The sequence below is a fragment of the Aedes aegypti genome, chromosome 3 (assembly GCF_002204515.2).
Source record: "Aedes aegypti strain LVP_AGWG chromosome 3, AaegL5.0 Primary Assembly, whole genome shotgun sequence".
Lineage (NCBI taxonomy): Eukaryota > Metazoa > Arthropoda > Insecta > Diptera > Culicidae > Aedes > Aedes aegypti.
In genome coordinates, this window is record NC_035109.1 from 269,569,535 (window position 1) to 269,592,897 (window position 23,363).

Genomic DNA, 23,363 nt, shown 5'->3' on the forward strand with positions numbered 1-23,363 from the left:
AAAATGTGATTATCAATATTCAGTTCGTATTTTTTCAAAACCACCAATCGAAGGATTGGCCCTCTTGAATTGTTACACGAGATATCATGTGAAAATCGAGATGTGGAGACTCGACTGTATTTTAAATTTGTATTTTGTCTTGGCAACACTGAATAAAATTCGACCTAATTATTCTTCGCTGCCACAGTAGACATTGATGTAAACAAAAATTCAATTTCCAACGATATTATTTTTTTTTTTTTTTCTTTGGGGTGTCTAGTTAGACGGCTAAGACCGATCACGGTCCATCTCGCCAACGATATTATTTTGCAACGCGCCATACAAAAACGGTTTTTCGCTGTGATATTCCTAAAAATCGTAATTTTTAATGTGTTTTCCGACGTTTTGATAACATTAAACGATCCAAGTGAGCTTGTTGTCACTCATTTGTTGAATATTCTATGTGATTGATTGAATCTTCCCTCAATTTCAGCCTTGATAAGATGTCCGATCCGGTACTGCTCCGTCACCTCAAAGGGCACCGAAGTCGAGTAACGGGAATTTCGTTCCACCCGGAAGGTAATCGGTTTGTGTCCGGCTCCACCGACAACACGGCCATCGTATGGAACATCAACGAGCAGGTGCGCTGTATGCGGTTCGAGGCACACACCGACGTGGTCAACGATATCTGCTGGTCACCGGATGGACGGATCGTGGCCTCGGCTTCCAAGGACCGAACCGTCAAAATCTGGGTGCCCTCGTTGATGGGCAATTGCGACGAGTTTCGGGCACACACATCGAACATCCGATCGGTGGATTTCGATTCCAAGGGGAAGAAGCTAATAACGGCCTCGGATGATAAATCGGTCAAGCTGTGGAAGGTATCTCGGAAGCACTTCGTGTCCTCTTTCACTGGCCATACGAATTGGGTGCGTTGCGCGCGGTTCAGTCCAAATGATAAACTGATAGCTTCCTGCGGAGACGACCGGGCGTTGAAACTGTTCGATCCCCAGTCCGGAGAGTGCGTGCACAGTTTCGTGGATCAGAAGGGAGCAGGGAACAAAGTCGCTTGGCATCCGGACGGAACCCTGGTGGCCATTGCCTTGGACAACGCACGCGTCAAGATTTTCGACATCAAGGTTCGGAAGCTGATCCAGTACTACCGGATATTTGAGGGTTCGGTGAACTCGTTGGACTTTCACCCTTCCGGCAACTATTTGATCACTGGGAGTGATGATGGGGCGGTGAAGATTATCGATCTGTTGGAGGGAAGACACATCTATACGCTTACCGGACATACGGGACCGGCGACAGCGGTGAAATTTTCCTCTAATGGGCAAGTGTTCGGTACCGGAAGCGATGATCGGCATGTAAGTACTTACTTATTTATTTATTTATTTGTTTTTTCATTATTCAAAAATAATGTATAAGGCAATGCTCTATTTTAAATGGAAGCTCTTTTTTTTACCAAAATGGTCTCTAAGATACTTTTATCCTTCTTTTCCTTATGAATGAAACTTGGTGCAAAATTATAGAGGCTTCGGAGATACCTTCAGATTTTTACGCGAATATTCCACAGGTTCGCCGAGATTTAATTATTTTAATTCTTTGTCAGTATAATGCCAAACATTACATCAGTGGCATCTCGTCCTAAAGTGTACTTGGTGCACTACACAGTCGAAGATTTCAAAATAATAAAATAAAAATATACATTATACCGTAAAGTGCCGTAATTCAGCGCAGTTAAGGAATAAAACGATTCAAATTGTTTATTAAAAATTAGTACAGGTCGGACTCGATTATCCGGAGTGTCGATTTTTTTTTCACTCCGGATAATCAAATCCTCCGGATAATCGAATCACAAAGAAAAAAAAATTATATCTTTGACAAAAGAACTTAAATATTATCTATTTTCGTTATTTTATTTATATGATGCGGTGGCGTAATCAGATTTTTTTTTCTAGGAACAGTAGGGGTCTTTACAAGAAAACAAACATTTTGACCGGCATACGCAAAAAACCACTTTTTTAAACACCCCTTTTCTTCAATACATTCTAAACTGCAAAACCATTCATATTGTATATTGCAATATTAAATTATCTCAGATTTGTGCATAAAAATTGAAAAATTAAAACATCAAAAAACGAATTCCGGATAATCGAGTCTAAAATTCCGGATAATCGAATCCCGGATAATCGAGTCCCCGGATAATCGAGTCTCCGGATAATCGAGTCCGACCTGTATTGCATCAACAAAAAAGCTTTATGGGTGAATCGCTAGCAAATCTATTCAAGATTATGGGAAAAATATAAACTAGACTGTATTCATAATTTACAATTGTGATTTTTTTGAAATAGTTCACTCGTGGAAATTGCCTAATTCCGCGCATTTTTTAAACGCTTTTCCATATTCCGCGCAGAATAATGCCTAATTCCGCGCACTCATGAAACAAACAAATTAACATTAATTTTGATAAGGGGCTGCATCCATTAGTTACGTAACACTTAAAATTGAAAATTTTCAACACCCTCCCCTTCCGTAACACTTTTTGTATGAGAAAACGTAGAGTTTTGTATGAACCGTAACGTTTTAGTCTACGTTCAGTTTTTTTTTTATTAACTTTTTGTCTATCACATGAAATAAAGATAACCAAAACCGTGGCATTCGTACGTGTGAATTTCGTCTAGGGGAAAGTGGGGCAATTTGGTCATCTTAAGAAAAGTCGTAATAATTGAAATTTCTAGATCAATACACTAGATACGCACGATTTCCGTCGTCTTAAAAAAAACACGAATGAATTTTTCGTCGATTCTTTTGTCGATGGGGTGCTATGAGCACCCTATTTTATGTTGTGAAATTATCCCATAGAATCTAACAATTTAATTATTTTATTCACTGAACTGGAAAGTTTAGAAATGAAATTATTTCGAAATCTACTGAGCTCATATTTGGCTTAAATATGCTTCTTATTGCATAGTTTTAGACAATTCGGTCGAGAAAAAAACCCATCTTCTTCTTCTTAGCATTAACGTCCTCACTGGGACAGAGCCTGCTTCTCATCTTAGTGTTCTTATGAGCACTTCCACAGTTATTAACTGAAGCTTTCTTTGCCAAAGTTGCCATTTTTGCATTCGTATATCGTGTGGCAGGCACAATGATACCTCATGCCCAGGAAAGTCAAGGAAATTTCCACTACGAAAAGATCCTGGACCGACCGGGAATCGAACCCAGACACCTTCAGCATGGCTTTGCTTTGTAGCAAACTGCACTGTTCATACAATACAAGGACCAGTTCGCATTATTGCTTGGAATCAAAGGGTTTTAAGCAAATCAATTAATGGTATCCACTAATGCCACGGGTAACTGAAACTTATTTTTTTAAGCAAAAAGAAACCTCAGAAGAACCTAAGGGTCATCCATAAATTACGTCACACAAAATATGGCCATTTTCAATCCCTCTCCCCCGTATTATCATACTTTTTGTATGGAGGCTTCGTAAATTATGTAGAGATCGTAAAGTTTCCGTGAATCATTTCCCGAGAGTGTGTCGTAATTTGTGGGGTCTTCTACAAATTACGACCTGTTGAACATGTGAACGATATATTGTTTTTACAATAATTCTATATGGATTGTATAATATAAATAAGAATCATAAACAAGTATACATTGCCAATGTTATGTGTGGTTCATTATGCTAAGTAAATTTTGTGCGCACAGATGTACACAGTGTACAGATGTACACTTAATTCAGAATGCCGAATCTCGGCTAATTTCAACCGAGATCCGCACAGCCGAGCTCGTGAAAAAAATCTAAGTGTGTATAGACTATTTTGTTGGGGCTGTGCATAAACCACGTGGTATTTTTCCCTGTAAGGAACCGTCCATAAATGACGTAGCATTTTAGGGGGAGGGGGGAGTCTACGATTTTGCTACGAACCATGTATTAAGTATGGGAAAATAAGCTACGAAGGGGGAAGGGGTGTCAAAAATTGGTCAAAAGATGCTACGTCATTTATGGACGCTGCCTAAGTGGGCTTTCCCGATATTCCGCTTGTACATGAAACGTATGTATGCATAAAGTTACTTTTCAGAGAAATAGACAGATGTGAAGACGGATATAGCATGTTTTACTTGTCTGTTGTTATGCGAAGAACAGTGCGCGGAATTAGGGCATTATGAAAAAAGACGTGGCCTAATTCCGCGCAATACTTTTTTGAATACAACTCAATAATTATGCAAATATTTGATAAGATTTCATAGAAGCACCATGAAACATATCTGTAGCAAGAAGTTCCATGGAATATTGCATAAAAAATAAAACATTTTTAATAAAGAAATCGCGTTTGTTGTTGTCCTACAGTCTTAGCGCGGACGCTAAGAAAATTAGAAAAATAACGACTACTCCGACGGGCCTTCACTGATTATTTTTTTATGCCGCGAAAAAATGCCTTATTTGCTTTTATTTGTGATTCAAACTTATTCTTAATCAAAGTAGCCTCGAATAGCATTAAAAGTTGCTGAAATATTAATGTGTATTTCCATAGAAACTCCTGATGTAATCCCTCGAGGATCCAGGTTAAATCTCTGAAGAAACTTCTGATACAATCTCTAGAGGAACTCCTGATGGAATCTCAGGGAACAACAGGGTTTTTTTAACAGGGAACTCCTGTTAAAATTTCTGAAGAATTTAATGAATATTTCCTGAAGGAATTCCTGACGGAATCCGGAGGAATTCCTGATGGAACCCTTGTACGAATTCCTAAAGATATTCTTGAAGGAACTCCAGATGAAATTATTGGAGGAGCTCCTGATGAAATCCAATGAAGAATTCCCTATGGAATCACTGTAGGAACTCCTGATGAATTCCCTGGAGGAATTTCTGATAAAATCCGGTTGGAACTCCTGATAGAATGCCTAGAGAAATTACTTATGATATTCCTAGAAGATCCAGATGGAATTCTTAGGTGACCTCCTGATATAAACTAATAGAATCTCGGAAGAAATGCTAGCTGGAATGTCTGAAGGAACTCTTGGTGGAATTTCTGAAGAAACTCCTGATGAAATCCTCAGAAGAACTCTAATGGTAGCCTTAAAGGTACTTCTAATAGATTCCCTATTGAACTTCCTGATAGAATCCCTGGAGGAACTCCTGATGGAATCCTTGGAGGAAATCCTAAATATTAAAGAAGTTCCTGATGGAATCAATGGAGGAATTTCTGATGAAATTCATAGAATAACTGGTGATGGAATCTCTAGAGAAACCCCTGATAGAATATATGGAAGGAATTCCAGGTGGAATCTCTGAGGGAACTGCTGATGGAATCGCTGGACAAACTTCTAATGGAATTGCTAGAGGTATTCCTGATCGAATCCCTGGAGAAGTTCCAGTTGCTATCGATCGCTGAAGGAACTCCTGATGGAATCCCTAGAGGAATTTCTGATGGATCTCCTGTAAGAATCCCTAGAAGAATTCCTTATGATATCCCTAGAAGGAGTCCTGATGAAATTCCTCAAGGAATTCCTGATATGATCTCTGGAGGAAATCCTGATTGAATCTTTGGAGGCAATTCAGGTGGAATCTCTGAACTCTGAAGGAACTCCTGATGCAATCCCCAGAAGAACTCTAATGGAAACCATAAAGGTATTTCAGATAGTATACCTATACCTTTAGATATTCTTGAAGGAACTCCTAATCATTGAAGGGACTCCTGATAAAATCCCTGGAAGAATTCCTGATAAGTTTCCGGATAGAACTCCTGATAGAATCCCTAGAGGAACTCCTGATATTTCTAGAAGAAACATTGATGGGATTCCTCGAGGAACATCTGATTTAATCTCTTGAAGAATTCCGGGTGAAATTTCAGAAGGAAATCTTGATGGAATCCCTGGAGGAACTCCTGATGAAATCTCCAGAAGCCCTAAAGGTACACCCAACAGAATCCGTACAGGAGCTCCTGATGAAATCCCTGGGGGAACTCCTGACGGAATCCTTGGAAGAATTTATAAAGATATTCTTGAAGGAACTCTGGATGGAATCATTGGAGGAATTTATGTTAAAATCCCGAGAAGAACTCCTGATGGAATCCCTAGAGCAACGACGGACAGAGTCCATGGAGGAATTCCAGGTGGAATCTTTGAAATATCTCCTGATAGAATCCCAGGAGAAACTTCTGATGAAATACCTAGTTAAGATCAGTGATGCTTTTGAACGCGTTCAGTTCGCGTTCCAGTTCAGTTTATTGAACGGGGGATCAAGTAGGCTTGCTCATTGTTCAGTTCAAAAATTTGAACCCTCGAGAGCAGAAAAGTGAACGCAGATTGTGTTGACACATTTCACGCCATCTCACCATGCTAACGTTGATTTTAAGGTGCTCAAAGTAAGAAAAAACACATTGATTTATGATAAAATTGAATGTATCATCAATTCAAGAAATGTTTCCCAGCTACAATATTAAATTCATGCTTCAATTACAATTGTAATGATTTGCGATCTGAACGGGCCGTTCGAGAGCAGCGGCATGCTCTGGCTCGAGAGTTCAAAGTTTACTGCGTTCTCGTGCAAAAATTGAACTTGCTCCGTTCATTTTTGGCTCGCGTTCAGTTCAAAATGCATCACTGGTTAAGATCCAGGAGCAATCCCTGATCGAATCTCTGGAGGAATTCCAGATGGAATCCCTGAAGAATTTCTGATGAAATCCCTAGACGAACATCTGATGAAACCCCCAGAAGAATTCTTGATGGAATTCCTAGAGGAACTTCCGATGGAATCCGAAGAGGAACTTCCGATGGAATCCCTAGAGCTAGTCCTGATAAAAACCCTGAAGGAACCGCTGAATGGAACTTTCGTGAAATTTATGATTGAATCTTTAGAAGTTCTCCTGATGGAATGCCTCGATGAAATCGTGTTTAATTCCCTAGAATAACTCCTGATTCTAGAGGCTTTCCTTAGCCAAGTGATCAGAGTCCGCGATTACAAAGCAAAACCTTGCTGAAGGTTTCTGGTTTAAATTTCCGGTCGATCCAGGATCTTTTCGTAATTGAAATTTCCTTGACTTCCCTGGGCATAGAGTATCATCGTACCTGCCACACGATATATGAATGCGAAAATGGCAACTTTGGCAAAGAAAGCTCTTAGTTAAAAACTGTGAAAATGCCCATTGAACACTAAGCTGAGAAGCAGGCTCTGTCCCAGTGAGGACTTAACGCCAAGAAGAAGAAGAACTCCTGATTCGCAGAGGAATCACTGATGGAATCCCTGTAGGAACTCCTGATAGAATCCCATGAGGAATTCCAGGTGAACTTTCGGAAGGAATTTATAAAGGAATTCTTATAGGAATTTCTTGTTAAATCACTGGACAAAATGTTGATTAAATTTCTGGAAGAACACCTGGTGGAATCATGAAGCAGGTTTGGAAGAATTCCTAAAGATATTAAAAAAAGGATTACCTGGAGAAATTTCTGGTAAAATTCCTAATGGAATCCCTGTAGTACAAATCCAGGTACAATCCATGGATGGATTTTTTGAATCACAGGTGAAACTGCTGATGGATTCTCTGAAGATATTTCCGGAGAAATTGGTTGAGGAATAATTAATGAATCCTTGGTGAATTTGCTAAAGAAAACGGTTAGAGATAGTTGGAAACGATAGTGAAATATATAGATACAACTCAAGAGCGTGCATTTGATAGATCACTATGGCACCGACGCTGCGTAAATTCACACATTTTGACTTTCCACCCATCTGCATCGGCAGTTCATGGGACGTCGAAGCTTCAATTTGACATGATGACGTCGGTGTTCGTGCAACATCCCTACAGACGGTACGATCAGTTCGTCAAACATTTGGCTTAGTTAGTCAAACCAATTTATGTTCGTACGACCGATTAACGAACTGTCAAATCTTGTTGCACCAACATTAATGTGACCGGGATGGGGTATATTTTCGACCGTTGATATTTCAATTGAATGTTGTTCCCGTGAATGTGAAAAAGATAGAAATTGCGCCTGGATAAAGCGAAGAAAAGGATATTTTTCAAATGAGGAATTTTCAGGTAGAGGATGAGGGATTTCTGCAAAATATCCTGCAAGGAATGGAATTGAAATTCCACGGAGTTTTTTATCAGTATTTTCATAATAAATTTGTACAGAAATTTTCTGTGTACATACATTTAGATTTTGAATATTGCCAATATATCATAAGCAAAGATTAAACATAATTCTGAGTTTTCCCGTCATTCATCCAGGACATCCTCCAATAATTCTTTCAAAGAAATTTACGGAAATTCTGGGATTTTGCCTGCAATTCATCCAGGTATTAATCCAAAACTTATGATTAAGTGTTAATCCAGTGTTGGACAGTTTCCAGTAATTCTTAAGTTTCTTCAAACATTTCTCCAGATATTCCTTCATAAATTTTACTAGGATTTTTTTTCCTAGATTCCATCAAGAAACCCTTCCAAGATTCCATCAAGGAATCCTTCGAATATTCAAAATTTCTCATGAAATTCCACCAGGTACCTGTAATTCCTTTCCGAATTTCTCCAATGATATTTCTACAAGGTTTCCTCCAGGAATTCCACCAAGAATACTTTCAGAGGTTCTTCCAGGAGTTCTTACAAAAATTTCTACAGGGAATTCTACATGAATTCCTATCGATAATGTTTTTTTTAGTTTCATCAGGGATTCCAAAAAATATCTTCAGGGATTCCCTAAAACATTCTTCTGAAATTCCTCCAGGAACTACTTCAGAGGTAAACCAGGTCATCATGCTTTTCTCAACCACATTTTCAAGAAATTCTCCCAAATGTTGTATTTATCAAAAAAAATCTCCGGATAATTCAACGCAAATTCCTTCACTATTTCCATTAAAGTTTCTCAAGGGATTTAAAGGATTCCTTCAAAAGTTTATTTAGGAATTCTTCCAGGAATGCTTCCAATGATTCATCCAGGAATTCCTACAGGTATATGTGTAAGAAATCATCCAAGAATTTTGTATGGGATTCATCCAGAGGTTCCATAAGCAATTGCACCAAGAGTTTCTCCAGCGATACCTTCATGAATTTTTCTAAACCCAGACAACCAAAATGTACGTATAACGAAATCACCTGGAGGCTTTGTATGTGCAAAAATTCACTTATAAGATGTCGCGAAAAGGCCTTCTACGTACAAAAGTGGAGGTGATATGCGTGCATATATTATGTGATGAATAATAACATACACGGAGACGGAATTCAACTCAATTTTGGGTTGTTTCAACGCAATTCCGTAGTTGAGCGCAATAACTCAATTTTGGCTAAATTTCCAAGGTCCCCACTAGGTAGTTTGGCTTTAATTCCATTAGAAAAATATACTCAATTTTGGGTTGATTTAACGCAAAATTGAGTTCTTTCGACCCAAACATAAGAAAAGTTGCATTTACCCAAATTTGGCTTATTGGCCAAAGTACCCCTATTGGGTAGATGCAGCTCTCTCTATTTTTGACAACATTCGTGTGGGAGAAAGAGAAAACCGAGAGATTTTGGGTTGAAACTATAATCGATATACTTAATTTTGGGTAAAGTAAACTCAAAAATTAGGTAAAAATATTTCTCCGTGTACAATGCTAGTATAGAAATATTCTACCGAACAAACCTGTGATCTTATGCAACTTAACTTATGATAACAAATGTTGATTTGACAGCTGCTACGGATTGATTCGACTTACTTTGTACAAGTGTACGGGACGAAACAAAATGTACAAATGAACTCAGAAAAGAAGTGTTTTATGCGAGGAAACTCAACAATCTGACGAGTTTATCCACTGTGTTTTGCGGGTTTGATGTAATTAGTATGAATAAACGAGTTGTAACGTGAACTTTCATGCGATTCCAGGTTGTCTGGGAAGATTCCTCCAGGCATTTCTCCAAGGATTAAACTAGAAATTTGTGTTAGATTTTTTTCGGGGACTCCTCCATACCATCAGTATTCCTCCCTTGAGAGTTTTCATCAGCAATTTCTGTAGTGACTCATCCATATATTTTTTTAGAAATTCCGACAAGAGTTTTTTCACGAAATTTTCCAGAAAATTTCCCAGAAGTTTCTCCCGGGAATTCCACAGAAATCTCTCCAGATACTCCATCGCTAATTACTCCACCAATTTGCATGAAGCTTTACCAAAAATTTCTATAGAGATTCCTTCAACAGTCTCCTTAGGGATTCCTCAAAAAAAGTCCCGGTGGATTCTTTGAAGAAATTCTTGATGAAATCCTCACTCTGTTTTCATCAGTCTATTAAGTTTTTTAGGGAAGACCAGGGATCAGGGATTGTACCAGGATTTTCCAGGGATTCCACCACGAACTCAACAGAAAATTTCTCCAGAGATTGTACCAGAGAGATTTCACCAGAAATTACTACCAGGATTTATTTCAGAGATTGAATCACGAATTATTTCGGGAAGTACATTTTTTTCACGGGACTTCGATTAGCGATTGCACCACAATATTCTTGAAAAGCCCTCAGGGATTCCACCAGTATTTTCTCTCTGGATTTTATCAAGAATCACATCCTAGTTTAAACATGAAATACTTTTAGGGATTCCAACAAGAAAATCTTCAAGAACTCACCAGGAACTCCTACAGGGATTAAATCGAAAATTCCTCCAGGGTTTCGAATAGGAATTAAGCCAGGGATTCGACCAGCAATGTTTCCCATGATTCTACTTATATTTCCTCCAAAGTCTCCAAAGTCCAAAGTCCAAAGTCAAAGTGGAATTTCAACAGAGATTTCATCAGGAATTCCGACAATCATTTCATCAGAAATATTTCTAGGGTTTACACCAGGAAATGCTCCAGCCATTCCACCAAGTATTCCTCCAGAATTTTTTTACAAATTTTTTATTACCAATTATACCAAAAGTTTCTCAAATATCTATTTCAGGTATACCCCTAATATTTTCTTTGGAATTACTCCAGGAATTAGTTAATAGGTTCCAATAGGAATATTCTCAAAGATTACACCAAACCTCCTCCAAAGTATTTCCTCAATGGATTTCTTCCGGAATTCTTAAGGAGATTTAATTAATATTTTGTCCCGGGAATTCTGCAAGGAATTCCTTCAGAGATTCCACCAAGCATTTTAATAAAAGATTTGAGGATTTTTTTGTGAACATTCTGGTGGATTCTTTGAAAAACTTCCTGGTGAATTCGCGGGATGAAATTTTTAATCTCTGATAGAATTTATGTTGGAACTTGAGTAGTCATGCTGGTCTATCAGGAATACAATGTCTTGAAGATTTCTTGGTGGAATTCTCAAAAAATACTGGTAGAATGTCTGAAAGAATTCCTAGTGGAATCCCTAGTAAAATTCCTGGTGGAATCGTTGAAGGGTTTACAAATGAAAACCCTGAGATTATTCTTAGTGGAAAATCTGGAGAAATTTCAGGTGGAATCTCTGTAGGAACTAGAATCCCCGGAGAAACTTTTTATAGAATTGCTAGAGAAACTCCTGATGAAATTCCTAGAGGAGTTCCAGATGGTATTGCTGAAGGAATTCCTGATGGAATCCATAGAAGAACATCTGATGAAACCCCAATGATGGAATCTCTAGACAAACTTACGATGCACCTTACAATAAAAAGAGTAAAATCTGATGGAATCCCTAGAGAAACTCCTAATGGAAACCCTGATGGAACTCCTGATGTAATCCTTCGTGGAACTTATGATTGAAACTTTGGCAGTACTCCTGATGGAATTCCTGGAGGAAATTGTGATGGAGCTACTGGTGGAATCTATCTATGATGGAATTTCTGGTGAAATCCTCACAACAAATTCTGATACTCTCCAGATGGAATCCCTGGAAGAACTTTAAATGGAATACCCCCTGGATGAGTTTCTGGTGAAATTCCTGATGGATTCCTAGTAGGAATTCCTGGAACAATTCCTGAAGGAATTTCGTATTATAGAATCACTGATAGAACTGCTGGTTTATTTGCTAAAGAAATAGGTTAAAGGTTGTGGGAAAACACCAGTCGAATATATAGAAACAACTCAAGAGTGCACATTTGCTAGATTAAAGCCTGTCCACGTTAAATTTCGGACACCCAAATAATGGCAGCAAAAAAAGTTACTCATAATTCAACAAAAACAATTGTTTATTTCAGAATAAAAGAGTTATATCTACAAAATAAACAGTTGACAAGGATGTTAATCCTTCTTTCTGTAAAATTCTCGAACTTTCTGTGGTACACCCGCCATCCGTGTCCGAAATTTATCGTGGACAGGCTTTACCATGTCGTCGACGCTGTGTAAATTCACGCATTTTGACTTGCCGCCCTCCTGCATACGCAGTTCATGGAACGTCGAAACCTCAATTTGACATGGTGACGTCGATGTTCGTGCATCATCCCTACAGACGTCTTGTACGATCAGTTCGTCAAACATTTGGCTCCGCCCACCGGTGGTTTGAGGAAAATCAAACTACAGTCGCCTCTCCACATCTCGATATCGAAGGGACCATCGAGATAGGGAGAGATCGAGACAAAGAACAATTTTTTGATGAATACTAGATTGAAAAACACTCCGTTGTCAAGAAAGTAATACACAAACAAACGTCATTTTGCGCTCCTAATTTGTTTTGAATCCCAAAACTTTGGTCTAGTAACCTTCGATATTGGTCATATCGACATACGGAGAGAAAATTGAGAACAAACAATCAACAGAAACACATCAAGATGAGGAGATGTCGAGATAAGGAGGATATCGAGATATGGAGAGTGAAAATGTATGCAGACTGAAGGGACTTATGAAATCATCGACATAGGGAGAGATATCGAGATGTAGAACTTCGAGATGTGGAGAGTCGACTGTAGTTTGATTTTGGCCGACAATTTCGCCAACCGTCAAATTGGTTTCACAAACTGTCAGATTGGTTCGCCAAGCAGCATCACACACGGTCAAACATAGCACCAACATGAGCATCAACCTGGGCGCGGAGTCAATGTTGGTCAAACTGTCTGAGCGTCTGTGGGGTGCATAATTGGTGCATCGCCCTCAGTGAACAAACCTAGTGTCCACCGTTTGATTCTCCATCCCATGGGCTCGCTCAACCAGCAAGCGAAAACAGCAAAGCAAACAAGACAAACTGCCATGCGTCTCTCTATATATTGCCCATTGCACGGTGACGTCATCAGAAAATCGCTCTCTTTCCCTCCTTCTGGAAATCTGAAAACAATGGTGCCAGTACCTGTCAAAGTTGACAGGTACTGGCACCATTGTTTTCAAGTTTTGTTGAAGAGCGAAAAAGAGAATTTCGCAGTGAAATGCTTATTGCAGAGAATATATACTACTTTGGTCTTACAGTGTACAGTCCTGCCGTGTACTCTAGCGTAACAATTCAAAAGGGTCAATCCTCAGATCGTTGACTCTGAGAAAATTCGATTTGAATATTATTCACCACATTTTTAATTCCTATTCAAATCAATCAAGGTGATTTCTTGCTCGTTGAGTGACAATTTAATATTTCTACACGCTAATAATCGATTTTATTCTGAAAACTGACAAAAATGTGGAAATAAATGATGAGTTTAAATGCTTGGCCCATTTTCGATTTTTAACAAGGTATGGGCCTTTTTTATTGGCGAAATTGAATTTTATTAATTTTATTTCATAATCCACGAAATTGGGCTTTCATCGCAAAACAAGTCGAGGTTTTATCAAAAATGTTTTTATCGTTTAGTTTCAAGTTGGACGTTTTTATGGTTTGAATCGTATCAACCAAAATGCTTAAAACAAACAACGAGTGAATAAAACGAAAAAAATAAAAATGTAACAAACATAATAACTTTGAGGGGGTGTCCCATTTCGCATAAATACGTTTCTCATACGGGATTATCACAGAAGGCCGAATCACAAAAGGCCGAATCACAGAAGGCCGAATCACAAAAGGCCGAATACCTTCTAGCCTACCACAAAAGGCAAGCAAGCGTTTGCCCGGTATAATGCCAACATAGTCTTTTACGCAACAAGTAGGAGAATGATTGCTGAGATAGGGTATAACAAGTGTTTAAGTGATCATAAGAATACTAAGTTTACAAAGAATACTTTTAACCGTACAGTGCCGTTCGATTTTGACTCGGTTTGAATTTGGCAACACGGAAATCCATGTACACAAAAATGGATCATGGTCAGTCACAAATCATGTCAATCTCAATGTTTCTGTGGGCCTTCTTAAGGCTTACCATATTCAAAATAGGTAAATTTAATTTGTGGGGCCTTCCTTAGCCGAGTGGTTAGAGTCCGCGGCTACAAAGCAAAGCCATGCTGAAGGTGTCTGGGTTCAATTCCCGGTCGGTCCAGGATCTTTTCGTAATGGAAATTTCCTTGACTTCCCTGGGCATAAAGTATCATCGTACCTGCCACACGATATACGAATGCGAAAATGGCAACTTTGGCAAAGAAAGCTCTCAGTTAACAACTGTGGAATTGCTCATTGAACACTAAGCTGAGAAGCAGGCTTTGTCCCTGTGAGGACGTAATGCCAAGAAGAAGAAGAAGAAATTTAATTTGTGGTCATTATTACGGTGATACAAGTTTTAATAAAAACAATTATTAAATTTTGGAACGGTTCAATTTTGGCAACATGAAAATTTGCCATGTTGCCAAAATCGAACAGGCACTGTATACCCTTCCAGTTTTCGCGAGGTTTTTACACTTATTGTTGCGCGACTACTTAAGCTTCAATTATAGAATTTATTTTGGGTGTGTCAGCTAAGAATAGACCAGTTGACACACCCAAAAAACACTAACCATACACTCTTATTCAGCTAGTAATGTTACTTGTGCGTCTTGTCCTGCTAACCCTACTGTAAAAATGTCCATAATATTGTAGAAAAATGTGCTGACTGTTTGTGGCTTTCACTAAAATTTATTTTAAAATTTCGGCCTTCCGTGATTCGGCCTTCTGTGATTCGGCCTTTTGTGATTCGGCCTTTTGTGATTAGGCCTTTTGTGATTTGGCCTTTTGTGATTCGGCCTTCTGTGATTCGGCCTTCTGTGATTCGGCCTTCTGTGATTCGGCCTTCTGTGATTCGGCCTTTTGTGATTCGGCCTTTTGTGATTCGGCCTTCTGTGATTCGGCCTTCTGTGATTCGGCCTTTTGTATGTTTCGGCCTTCTGTGCTTTCGGCCTTTTGTGATTCGGCCTTTTGTGATTCGGCCTTTTGTGGTAGACCCTTCTCATACGGATGTTTCGCATAAAGCAGTTTCATACAAGAACAGGTAGTATTTTAAAGAAGGCATATAATTCTGATTATGCCAAATGTCCATTATGCCAAACGTCCGTATGCGAAATGTCCCACTCCCATAACTTCGAGACACTTGAAGATTGCGTCCAGTATTGAAGGCTGTCTCGGCATGGTCGACGAGACATACATCAAGCGGACACCAAAAAAATCCCCGGCCTCGAGTTTTTGTCGGTACGTCCTGGTTGGAGGTTCCGGAATAGAAAGACGGTCAAATTCGCGAAGAAGTACCTGTTGTGGCAGGCGATCTGCGAGTGAGGAAGGTACAGCAAGCCGTTCGTTACAACCGGTACCATAAAAGGGCAGATTTTCCTCTCTCACCGTGGTCCCAGGCTGTTCTGGCCGGATCTCGCATCATGCCATTACGCCAATCCTGTAATGGATTGGTACGAAGCGAAGGGCGTTAATGTGGCCCCGAAAGTGGCGATCCCGCCAAATACACCAAAACTTTGTCCGATCGAAAAGTTTTGGGTGATAATGATGAAGAAGTTGAAGAAAAGCAGAAAAATATTCAAAACCGATGGAGCTTTGAAGAAAAACTGGGAGAAATTGTGTAAGAAAGATGGGCAAAGTCTTGCCCAAGATCTCACGAACAGTGTTAAGATACATGTACGAGCATTCAGCTTGGGGGAGGAAATTCAATAAATAAATGATGCTGAAACATATCTAATATATAGTTATTTAATCCCTGAAAATTTGAAAAGAATCCGCTCTAAAATTGATTTTTGGTGATCATTTTTGTTTGTCTCATTTTTTCCGAATCCAATATTTTTTCTAATTTGACCAGGGTACTCCTATTTTGGCCAGTCTCATAAGAAATCAATGTGATTGGCCAATTTAGGAACCGAATCTAAATCTAGGGAAGCTGGAAAGATTTCACTTGAGTAGAGTTCGTTTGCTTTTTCGTAAATTATTATGACGAGCAGATTCAAAACTGAACACAAAAGGATAGCCTTTTCCATAGTAACTATCATGTTAACTTCAAATGACATGTGCACAGCCAAATTTCTTCCAAATCATGTCAAAGTTTGGGAGAATTATTATCATCATAATTGACACCATTTAAAAATAGGAGAGCAAAAACTTCAAGAGTGCTCCGTGAAGCCCAAGCAGGACGGTTCGTTATTCATTAAGCCCGAATGCGTGAGGCGTGCTGGTGACGGACTATTTCGGTTCATGTTACATGAGTCGAATCCCTTATCAAACGCAACCCATGTTCGTCACCAGAGGTGTCAACATATTTTTGTTCGGAAGAATAGAATAAAAGAAGACTATATAAGAAAATAAGTTTTTAACTTGAAATTACACGAATCCAAGGTAAATCTAGATTGTGTAGCTTCTGAATTTTTACCACTGACAAAAACTCTTCCCGTTACAACCATGAAGATGCAGTGGTATACTTGGTCTCTAGTAACAAAGGATGTCACACTAACATTCCGTCCCTTCCCCGATGACCGTAAAGACGATGCCGGCGCCGTTATTGACTTTATTCTGGTCAATCACGGAGTAGCAACTATGAATTGTACGGTCATCAACGCTCACATTACATTCATTTTTACAGTGGTCTTTATTCGATTGAAATTTTGCCAGTAAGTTAAAATTTCAGAAAAAAGTCGAGCGCTCGACACTGAAGACGTCTGTAAGTCACAGGCGAAATAGAATTATCTGTCAAGATAAGTATCATATTAGCGTTTAAAGGTATTTGCTCGCCTTACTAGTGATATTTAGTATTTTATTTTTTCTTTTGCAAAAGTGAATCGAAGTGTTAAACTTCAATTTAGTAAATTTTTTCTTAAACATACTCTGATAATCCCTCCCATAAAATTAAAAAAAGTGTAAAAATTTCAGTCGAATTCTGCTGCAGTGTTGAGATCTTTGGAGTTTTTCCGGTCGACGAAATACTTACTATGTATACTCTTAGGCTTTACTTGTAATAATTTGTAATCACATACCTATACCTAATATATTTTTATTCAATTTCTAGATCATGATATGGAAAGCAAACTTCAATGGAGAATCGTCGGAAAACTCGCTATATTCGTCGGAGTGTAGCGATCTACAACTGCAAGAAAATGGAACTCGTCCCCGGCTCCCGATGCCTTCGAGTAAAAAGCTCAGCTACGACGATTGTCACGGAACCGACGAAGACGAGGATGGCCGGTTCATTAGCGGCAAGGAGAACCATCCAGACACAAGCATTTTGGTAGATGCCCGGAAGACGGATAATTTCCACGTAACGGATGTCCACGAGGTTAGCGATTAGTTTTTCCTTTCATTATTTCCTACATTTATATTTAACGTCATCGTGGCTAATTTTAAGGAAATTGTAATAAGACTGTGTCAGAAGCCTAACATTCGCTGTCTGTCGGAATCCTGTTTGAATCCGTCCGCTGGCGGCATTGGATACGACTCCAGCAAAACTAGTACCAACTTTGAAAAGCACGTCATTCGAAAGCTTGGTCTGATTGAAAGTGCAGTTTCAAGTCTCGAGAGGAGAGTTTCGCTTCTTGAAGATGTTGTGCTCAACCGAAGCTGAGACACATTCCGGGAAGATTTTTCGATCCTTCTATTTCTATATCAAAACTCGTTTATTTTACAATTGTACATAGATTTGAAATATATTTTAATAGCATTAGAGGTCATACATAAACCAGTCACAGTACGTAATCCCTGTCGCATTTACTACATACAATAACCGTTTCTTCCTGGTTCAATCGTTCGAATTTAAGAACAAAAAACGCTATCCTAACATAATCGCGTTTGCTTCGATACTCGTAACATAAGAAAATAAACTGGACTCATTCATATAATTGCCGCAGAATATCATTACCAGGAAATTACAGTTGAGAACGTCCCTGAATCGCACCTTCATATTGCATGCAGTCTAAGCTTTCAGTCCAATGTAGCTCGTTTCCTTGCCTGTCTTCTTGATGGTTTCCAACAGCTCGTCGGAGGAAAGCGTCGAGGTGACGAAAACTTTCTTGTTTTCCAAATCGATGTCCACCTTTTCGACTTTTTCTGAAAAGAAAATAATACAGAAATGTTAGGAGCCGCATTCTGTTCTTGGCATTTTTGATTCACTTCGGCAAGGTTATTTTTGAAGCTGGCAATTGCAATTAATTACTATTCAAGTGCTATTTGTCACGAAGTTGCATATGCAGGAAAACATATTGCAACATACAACAATCCCGCCCATCCGCCCTACGTCATACTTTTTATATGGAACCTTCAAATAATATGTATGATTCGTCACATCTTGCAGAACACTTCCTTCCTCCTAATAACATGACGTACTTAATAGATGGCCCCATTAGGGAGGTTCAAAATTTAAAAATGTTTGAGAATCCAATCTCCCATATGTTCCTTACCATCCTTACCATAAAAATAGTGTTCTGTGAAATGTTCAGTTTTCTAGGTGGTGATTTAAAAGTGGCCAAAAGACAATGTAGGTTTTTATGGAAATTACTATGGAGAAATTTTGAGATATGTTCCAAACACGCTAGTATTGTAATGTAAGTACAAACTTATTATCCCATAGTAAACACTTATTCTTCCAACCATAATAAAGAAATTTGCTGAAGAGAGAAATTCAATCCGACGGATAGCAGAAGAGATATTCATGAGTTGGTTTGCTATTATTTAGTTTAATATGGTATTATAGCCCTGCAAACATGTACAAAAATCACAAACTAAATTAGCTCAAATGGGATTTGTTCCTTCAGCAACATCTTTCATTAAGTTTTTAAAAATGAGTTTTCAATATTGTATGATAAGTTTCTACTTACATTACAGTACTAGCGTGTTTGGAGCATTTCTCATAAATTCTCCATTGTAATTTCCATATAAACCTATATTGTCTTTGGGCCACCTTTAAATCACCACCTAGAAAGCTGAAAATTTCACAGAACACTATTTTTATGGTAAGGATGCTAAGGAGCATAAGGGAGATTAGATTTTCAAACATTTTTAAAATCTAAACCGAAGAATTGATGCGTCAATTAAGGAACCTAATGTTTTCCACATTAACTGCTGTGAATCGCAAGTCAGTCCCATCTGCATTTTCGTCAAAATTGAGTTAAGGTCGGTTTTCAACATATCTTTTAATGCTCTTTCAGCTGTACTAATGAGATGATATGATTTGTTGGGGAATATTAGGGAAAAATAGCAAGTCAAATTGTCCCATAATGAAAAGTAACCGCATATCAGTCCCACTACAGATTTCCGCACCGTGTCACACAAAAATGAACCGTATTTCGATCATCTTTATATTTTTCTCGGAAGTATATCGTAGTGAGAAGCAAACTCTGAAAGTTTCATTATGATTTGAACATGATCCAATCCTCTGGAAATTTTTGAATATTCGTATGAAAAACGAATTTGGAAACTTCACAGCCCATTTTCTCAATGCCTACTTTTTACAGATGGGACTGACTTGCGATTCACGGCAGTTAAGCCATTAAAACACCGCTAGCGCATGACGGCTCACCATAGTAGCATGTCCGAAAGAACTTGAAACTATTGAGAACCAGAGCTACAGGTCCAAAGCCCTGATAAAGGTGGATGGTTGTGATGGCTATGACCGTGGTCATCATGTAAAGAACAAGCGGACGATGCTGTATCGTGTCAGCATCGAGGAGGCAGCCCCTCTAGCACGATGTAGGTAGCGCAACCCTGGTTAGGTGGCCTATCGAAGACTCTTCACCAACCAAGAAAGGCAAAAGTAGAGCAAACGGATTGTAAGGTAGGTAAGCCATTAAAACATGAAGAAAGAAACGATTAATATATTTTTACTGATTTACTTCAAATTTCAACAAAATCGGACAGATTTTGACGATTTGACAAATGTTTGAATTTGGAATTTTCTTAACCGCGTCAAATATGGTACGTCCACGGTATGAAGGTAATTGATAATTGAACACTTAGCTGAGAAGCAGGCTTTGTCCCAGTAAAGACGTACTGCCAAGAAGAAGAAGAATATAATCATATTCTACAGGAATTTTTGCATAGTATTGATCTGATTCAGATTCGGTTTGTCTCAAGTTCGTTGAAAATCAATCTTTATGCCATCGAGAAAGCCATCGAAAGAGAGGGTTAATGGATAAACTAATAGCGAGGTCATTTAGGTATTCTTGCCAGATTTTTGTTCAGTTCTTGACGAGATTCTTGGCCAAATGTTTGATATATTGCTTGGAAGATGCTTTTTCGAATCTTTGTCGAAAATTGCACATAGCGTCATAGGGGAACAGTAAAATGCTTTTTGGCGAGATATGGTTTCTGTTAAAAAGATCTCTCTTTGGATCTAATATGAGTTTCACACGAAGAATTTCTTCAGGAGTCAGCCATGAGCCATGTCTAACACATAATTCCGAAGGCATTCTTGGAAGGTAATGGGTTGGCTACTTATTCAACTTTGCCGTTTTGTGAAAATATATTGTAAATTTAGAAATACAGAGCAGAAAGTTGTTCATTTGATTCCAAGATCTTTTCTTAGAATAAATTGTATATTTTGTCCAAAACCATTTCGAAAGTCGAGCCGTTTTGAGCTCACAGTATTTTATATGTTTACTAGTAGTCCCGGCAAACTTCGTCTTGCCATCAAGTAGGCTGTTGAAAAACGCCATGAAACGCCCCGTGGAAAATGGAAGTTCTGTTCACTCCTGTTTTTTCAACTTTCCCGTTAAATATACTTTGCTTTTTATACACACGAACACGTCGGAACCCTTAACGAATTCAACTGTGAATGATTCATGACAATCCGTTGGCCCGTTCTTGAGCCATTTCGTGACATACAAACACCGTTCCATTTTTATTTATATAGCATGACCCCACAGTTATGGATCAAATAGTGTGGAGTCCAATCTATAAAATTCAATAAAACAACATGGAAAACGTAAAATTGTAATTTAAAAGCACGAGTTGAATCGTTTCAAATTGGAACTTCGATTGGTAAACTATTTTGAGTATAATATTTTATTGGAGGGGTAAATTAGCAGAGAGAACAGTAAAACACGTCTTTACAGGTCGAGGCAAAACACTTGAATGAGCTTTATTCATTTCCTCCTTTCCATTCCCTTTTGAGCTTCATTCAGTCAGCTCCTTTTACACTCGATTGGCGCGCGATGCTGAATGGCGCAGGGCTGCCATCATATTTCTCGCGTAACAATTCTAAAGGGCCAATGACCAAATTGTAAACAAATCGGGTTTTGATACCATTCGATAGCATCTCCCAACACCCACAAACTATGCAAAAATTGTCAATATTATCATAAAACTTACCTTTATAAACTCGATTTTCAAAACGGCCAATAACCGCTTTTTTCCAAACCATTCATTGGCCCACTGCTTGAAACGGCCAATGATCGGTTCTCGCTCTATCAAGAGGGCCTACAATCGGAAAATTTCGCAAACTTTCATTGGCCTTAGAATGGTGAGAGGCCAATGACTCTCTCTTGCTCATTCATTGAAAATCGATAAGGCCTAGCCTTGGGCCAAGCACGCTAATAAAATTCAATTTTGGCCAATAAAAAAGGCCCATGCCTTGTTGAAAATCGGAAATGGGCCAAGCATTCAAACTCATCATATTTTCCTCATTTTTGTCAGTTTTCAGAAACATATCGATTATTACCGTGTAGTGATGGTAAATCGTCACTCAATTAGCAAGAAATCATATTGATCGATTTGAATACTGAGAAATAGGAATTGAAAATGTGGTGAGTAATATTCAAATCGAATTTTCTCAGAGTCAGCGATCTGAGGATTGGCCCTTTTGAATTGTTACGCGAGATTTACATAGGACGGCATAAAAATTAAAATTTGTGTCGATTTCTGAAAACCATATTATGGATCGATGTTCATATTATGGATCAAATTGTGACATATTACGGATCAATGCGCAAAGTCGAGAGATTTTCAACTCATTGCATCTGTATTGCATGATTTGGCGAAAGTTAACAATGCGCCACATATTACTGCAAAAATAGCAGTGTTAGAGCTAGAAACAAGGATAAAAAGCCTCTTTTTTGTGATACTGCATTGCAGTAACCTGAGACATGAAGTGTTTTCGCTCCACACCAAGTTTTCCACCCATTTTTGTCTGCTAAAAAATTAAATTTACAATCCTTGATGTTTTATGAGTTTTATCCTTAGTGCTATTGCCTGAAAATGTCGAATCCAATGCTTAAAATGTAATAAATCTACATTCTTTGGAAGTGATCCATAACCGTGGTAAACAATCATTTCATGGACCATATTATGGATCACTATTTAGAAGTGCTAATATTCGGTATTTAGAATCAACTGTAACATTTGAATTTTACCACCTGTGGGAGCTTATGAATTCTGACGGCACTTCTTACAGAAAACGACCATATAATGATAGCTGTGTGGTACCAGCTAAACATTTGTCACCGTTATTTAGCAGTTGAATGTTGTGCTCAACATTACAAAAGGTAGAAGACAAATAGTATAACATGGGAAAAATATGGTTTACGTCAGCGTTTATGTTTTGAGCGAGTTATCCGATGTTGAACGTCAAAGTGATCCGTAACTGTGTGGGCATGGTACAGCACCTCTCCTCCCCGCATGAATGACCACGTGATTAACCCCTCTACCGGCAGCTTCATTTTTTACCGCGAGAAAAAAAATCCTGAATGTATCCTTCGAGCACTTCCTGTTTGAACTTAAAGAAATCCTGATCGACAATCCTAAGAAATTCCTGGAAAAAACTTTGGGCAAATAACTTTAGGATAATGGCGAACTTGCCATGGACGAAAATAAATATAAAAAAAAAATAATTTAGGGGAAGTGAATATTAAATGAGAAGGCTGGTGAAACAAGCACCTAGCCAAATACAGAGAAAAATCAAACTTTAGGTAATTTTTATCACGCGAACATTTTAGAGCATAAAATAGAATGTACAGTGGTCATACCTATTACTGGTCATCAACTATGAAGAGTCATTCCCATTTCAATTGCATATAAAACAAAGTGACTAATAGTTGTGACTATGTGACTCATAATAATGTGAACAATGTACATTAAGATAGCGATGGCCCATAATGGTTAAACTACCAACGCAATAAATTACACCCTCCAAATTTAGACCCCAGATG

At 38.4% G+C, this 23,363-nt stretch overlaps 2 protein-coding genes across 2 annotated transcripts in view; one reads left to right on the forward strand and one right to left on the reverse strand.

The window, feature by feature from the left end:
* Window positions 1-206: 206 nt before the first annotated feature.
* On the forward strand, window positions 207-18,026 carry LOC5577243 (POC1 centriolar protein homolog). Its single transcript, XM_021851077.1, has 3 exons — window positions 207-406; window positions 473-1,349; window positions 17,237-18,026. Exons 2-3 carry the CDS (start codon window positions 483-485, stop codon window positions 17,513-17,515), a joined length of 1,146 nt encoding a protein of 381 aa, XP_021706769.1. The 5' UTR covers window positions 207-406; window positions 473-482; the 3' UTR covers window positions 17,516-18,026.
* The window catches only part of LOC5577242 (copper transport protein ATOX1), a 6,799-nt gene continuing 1,279 nt past the window's right edge, over window positions 17,844-23,363 (reverse strand). Inside the window, exon 3 of the mRNA XM_001656298.2 lies at window positions 17,844-18,270. Within this exon, the coding sequence (XP_001656348.2) occupies window positions 18,137-18,270 (134 nt within the window). The 3' untranslated portion in view covers window positions 17,844-18,136. The remainder of the gene's footprint in view (window positions 18,271-23,363) is intronic.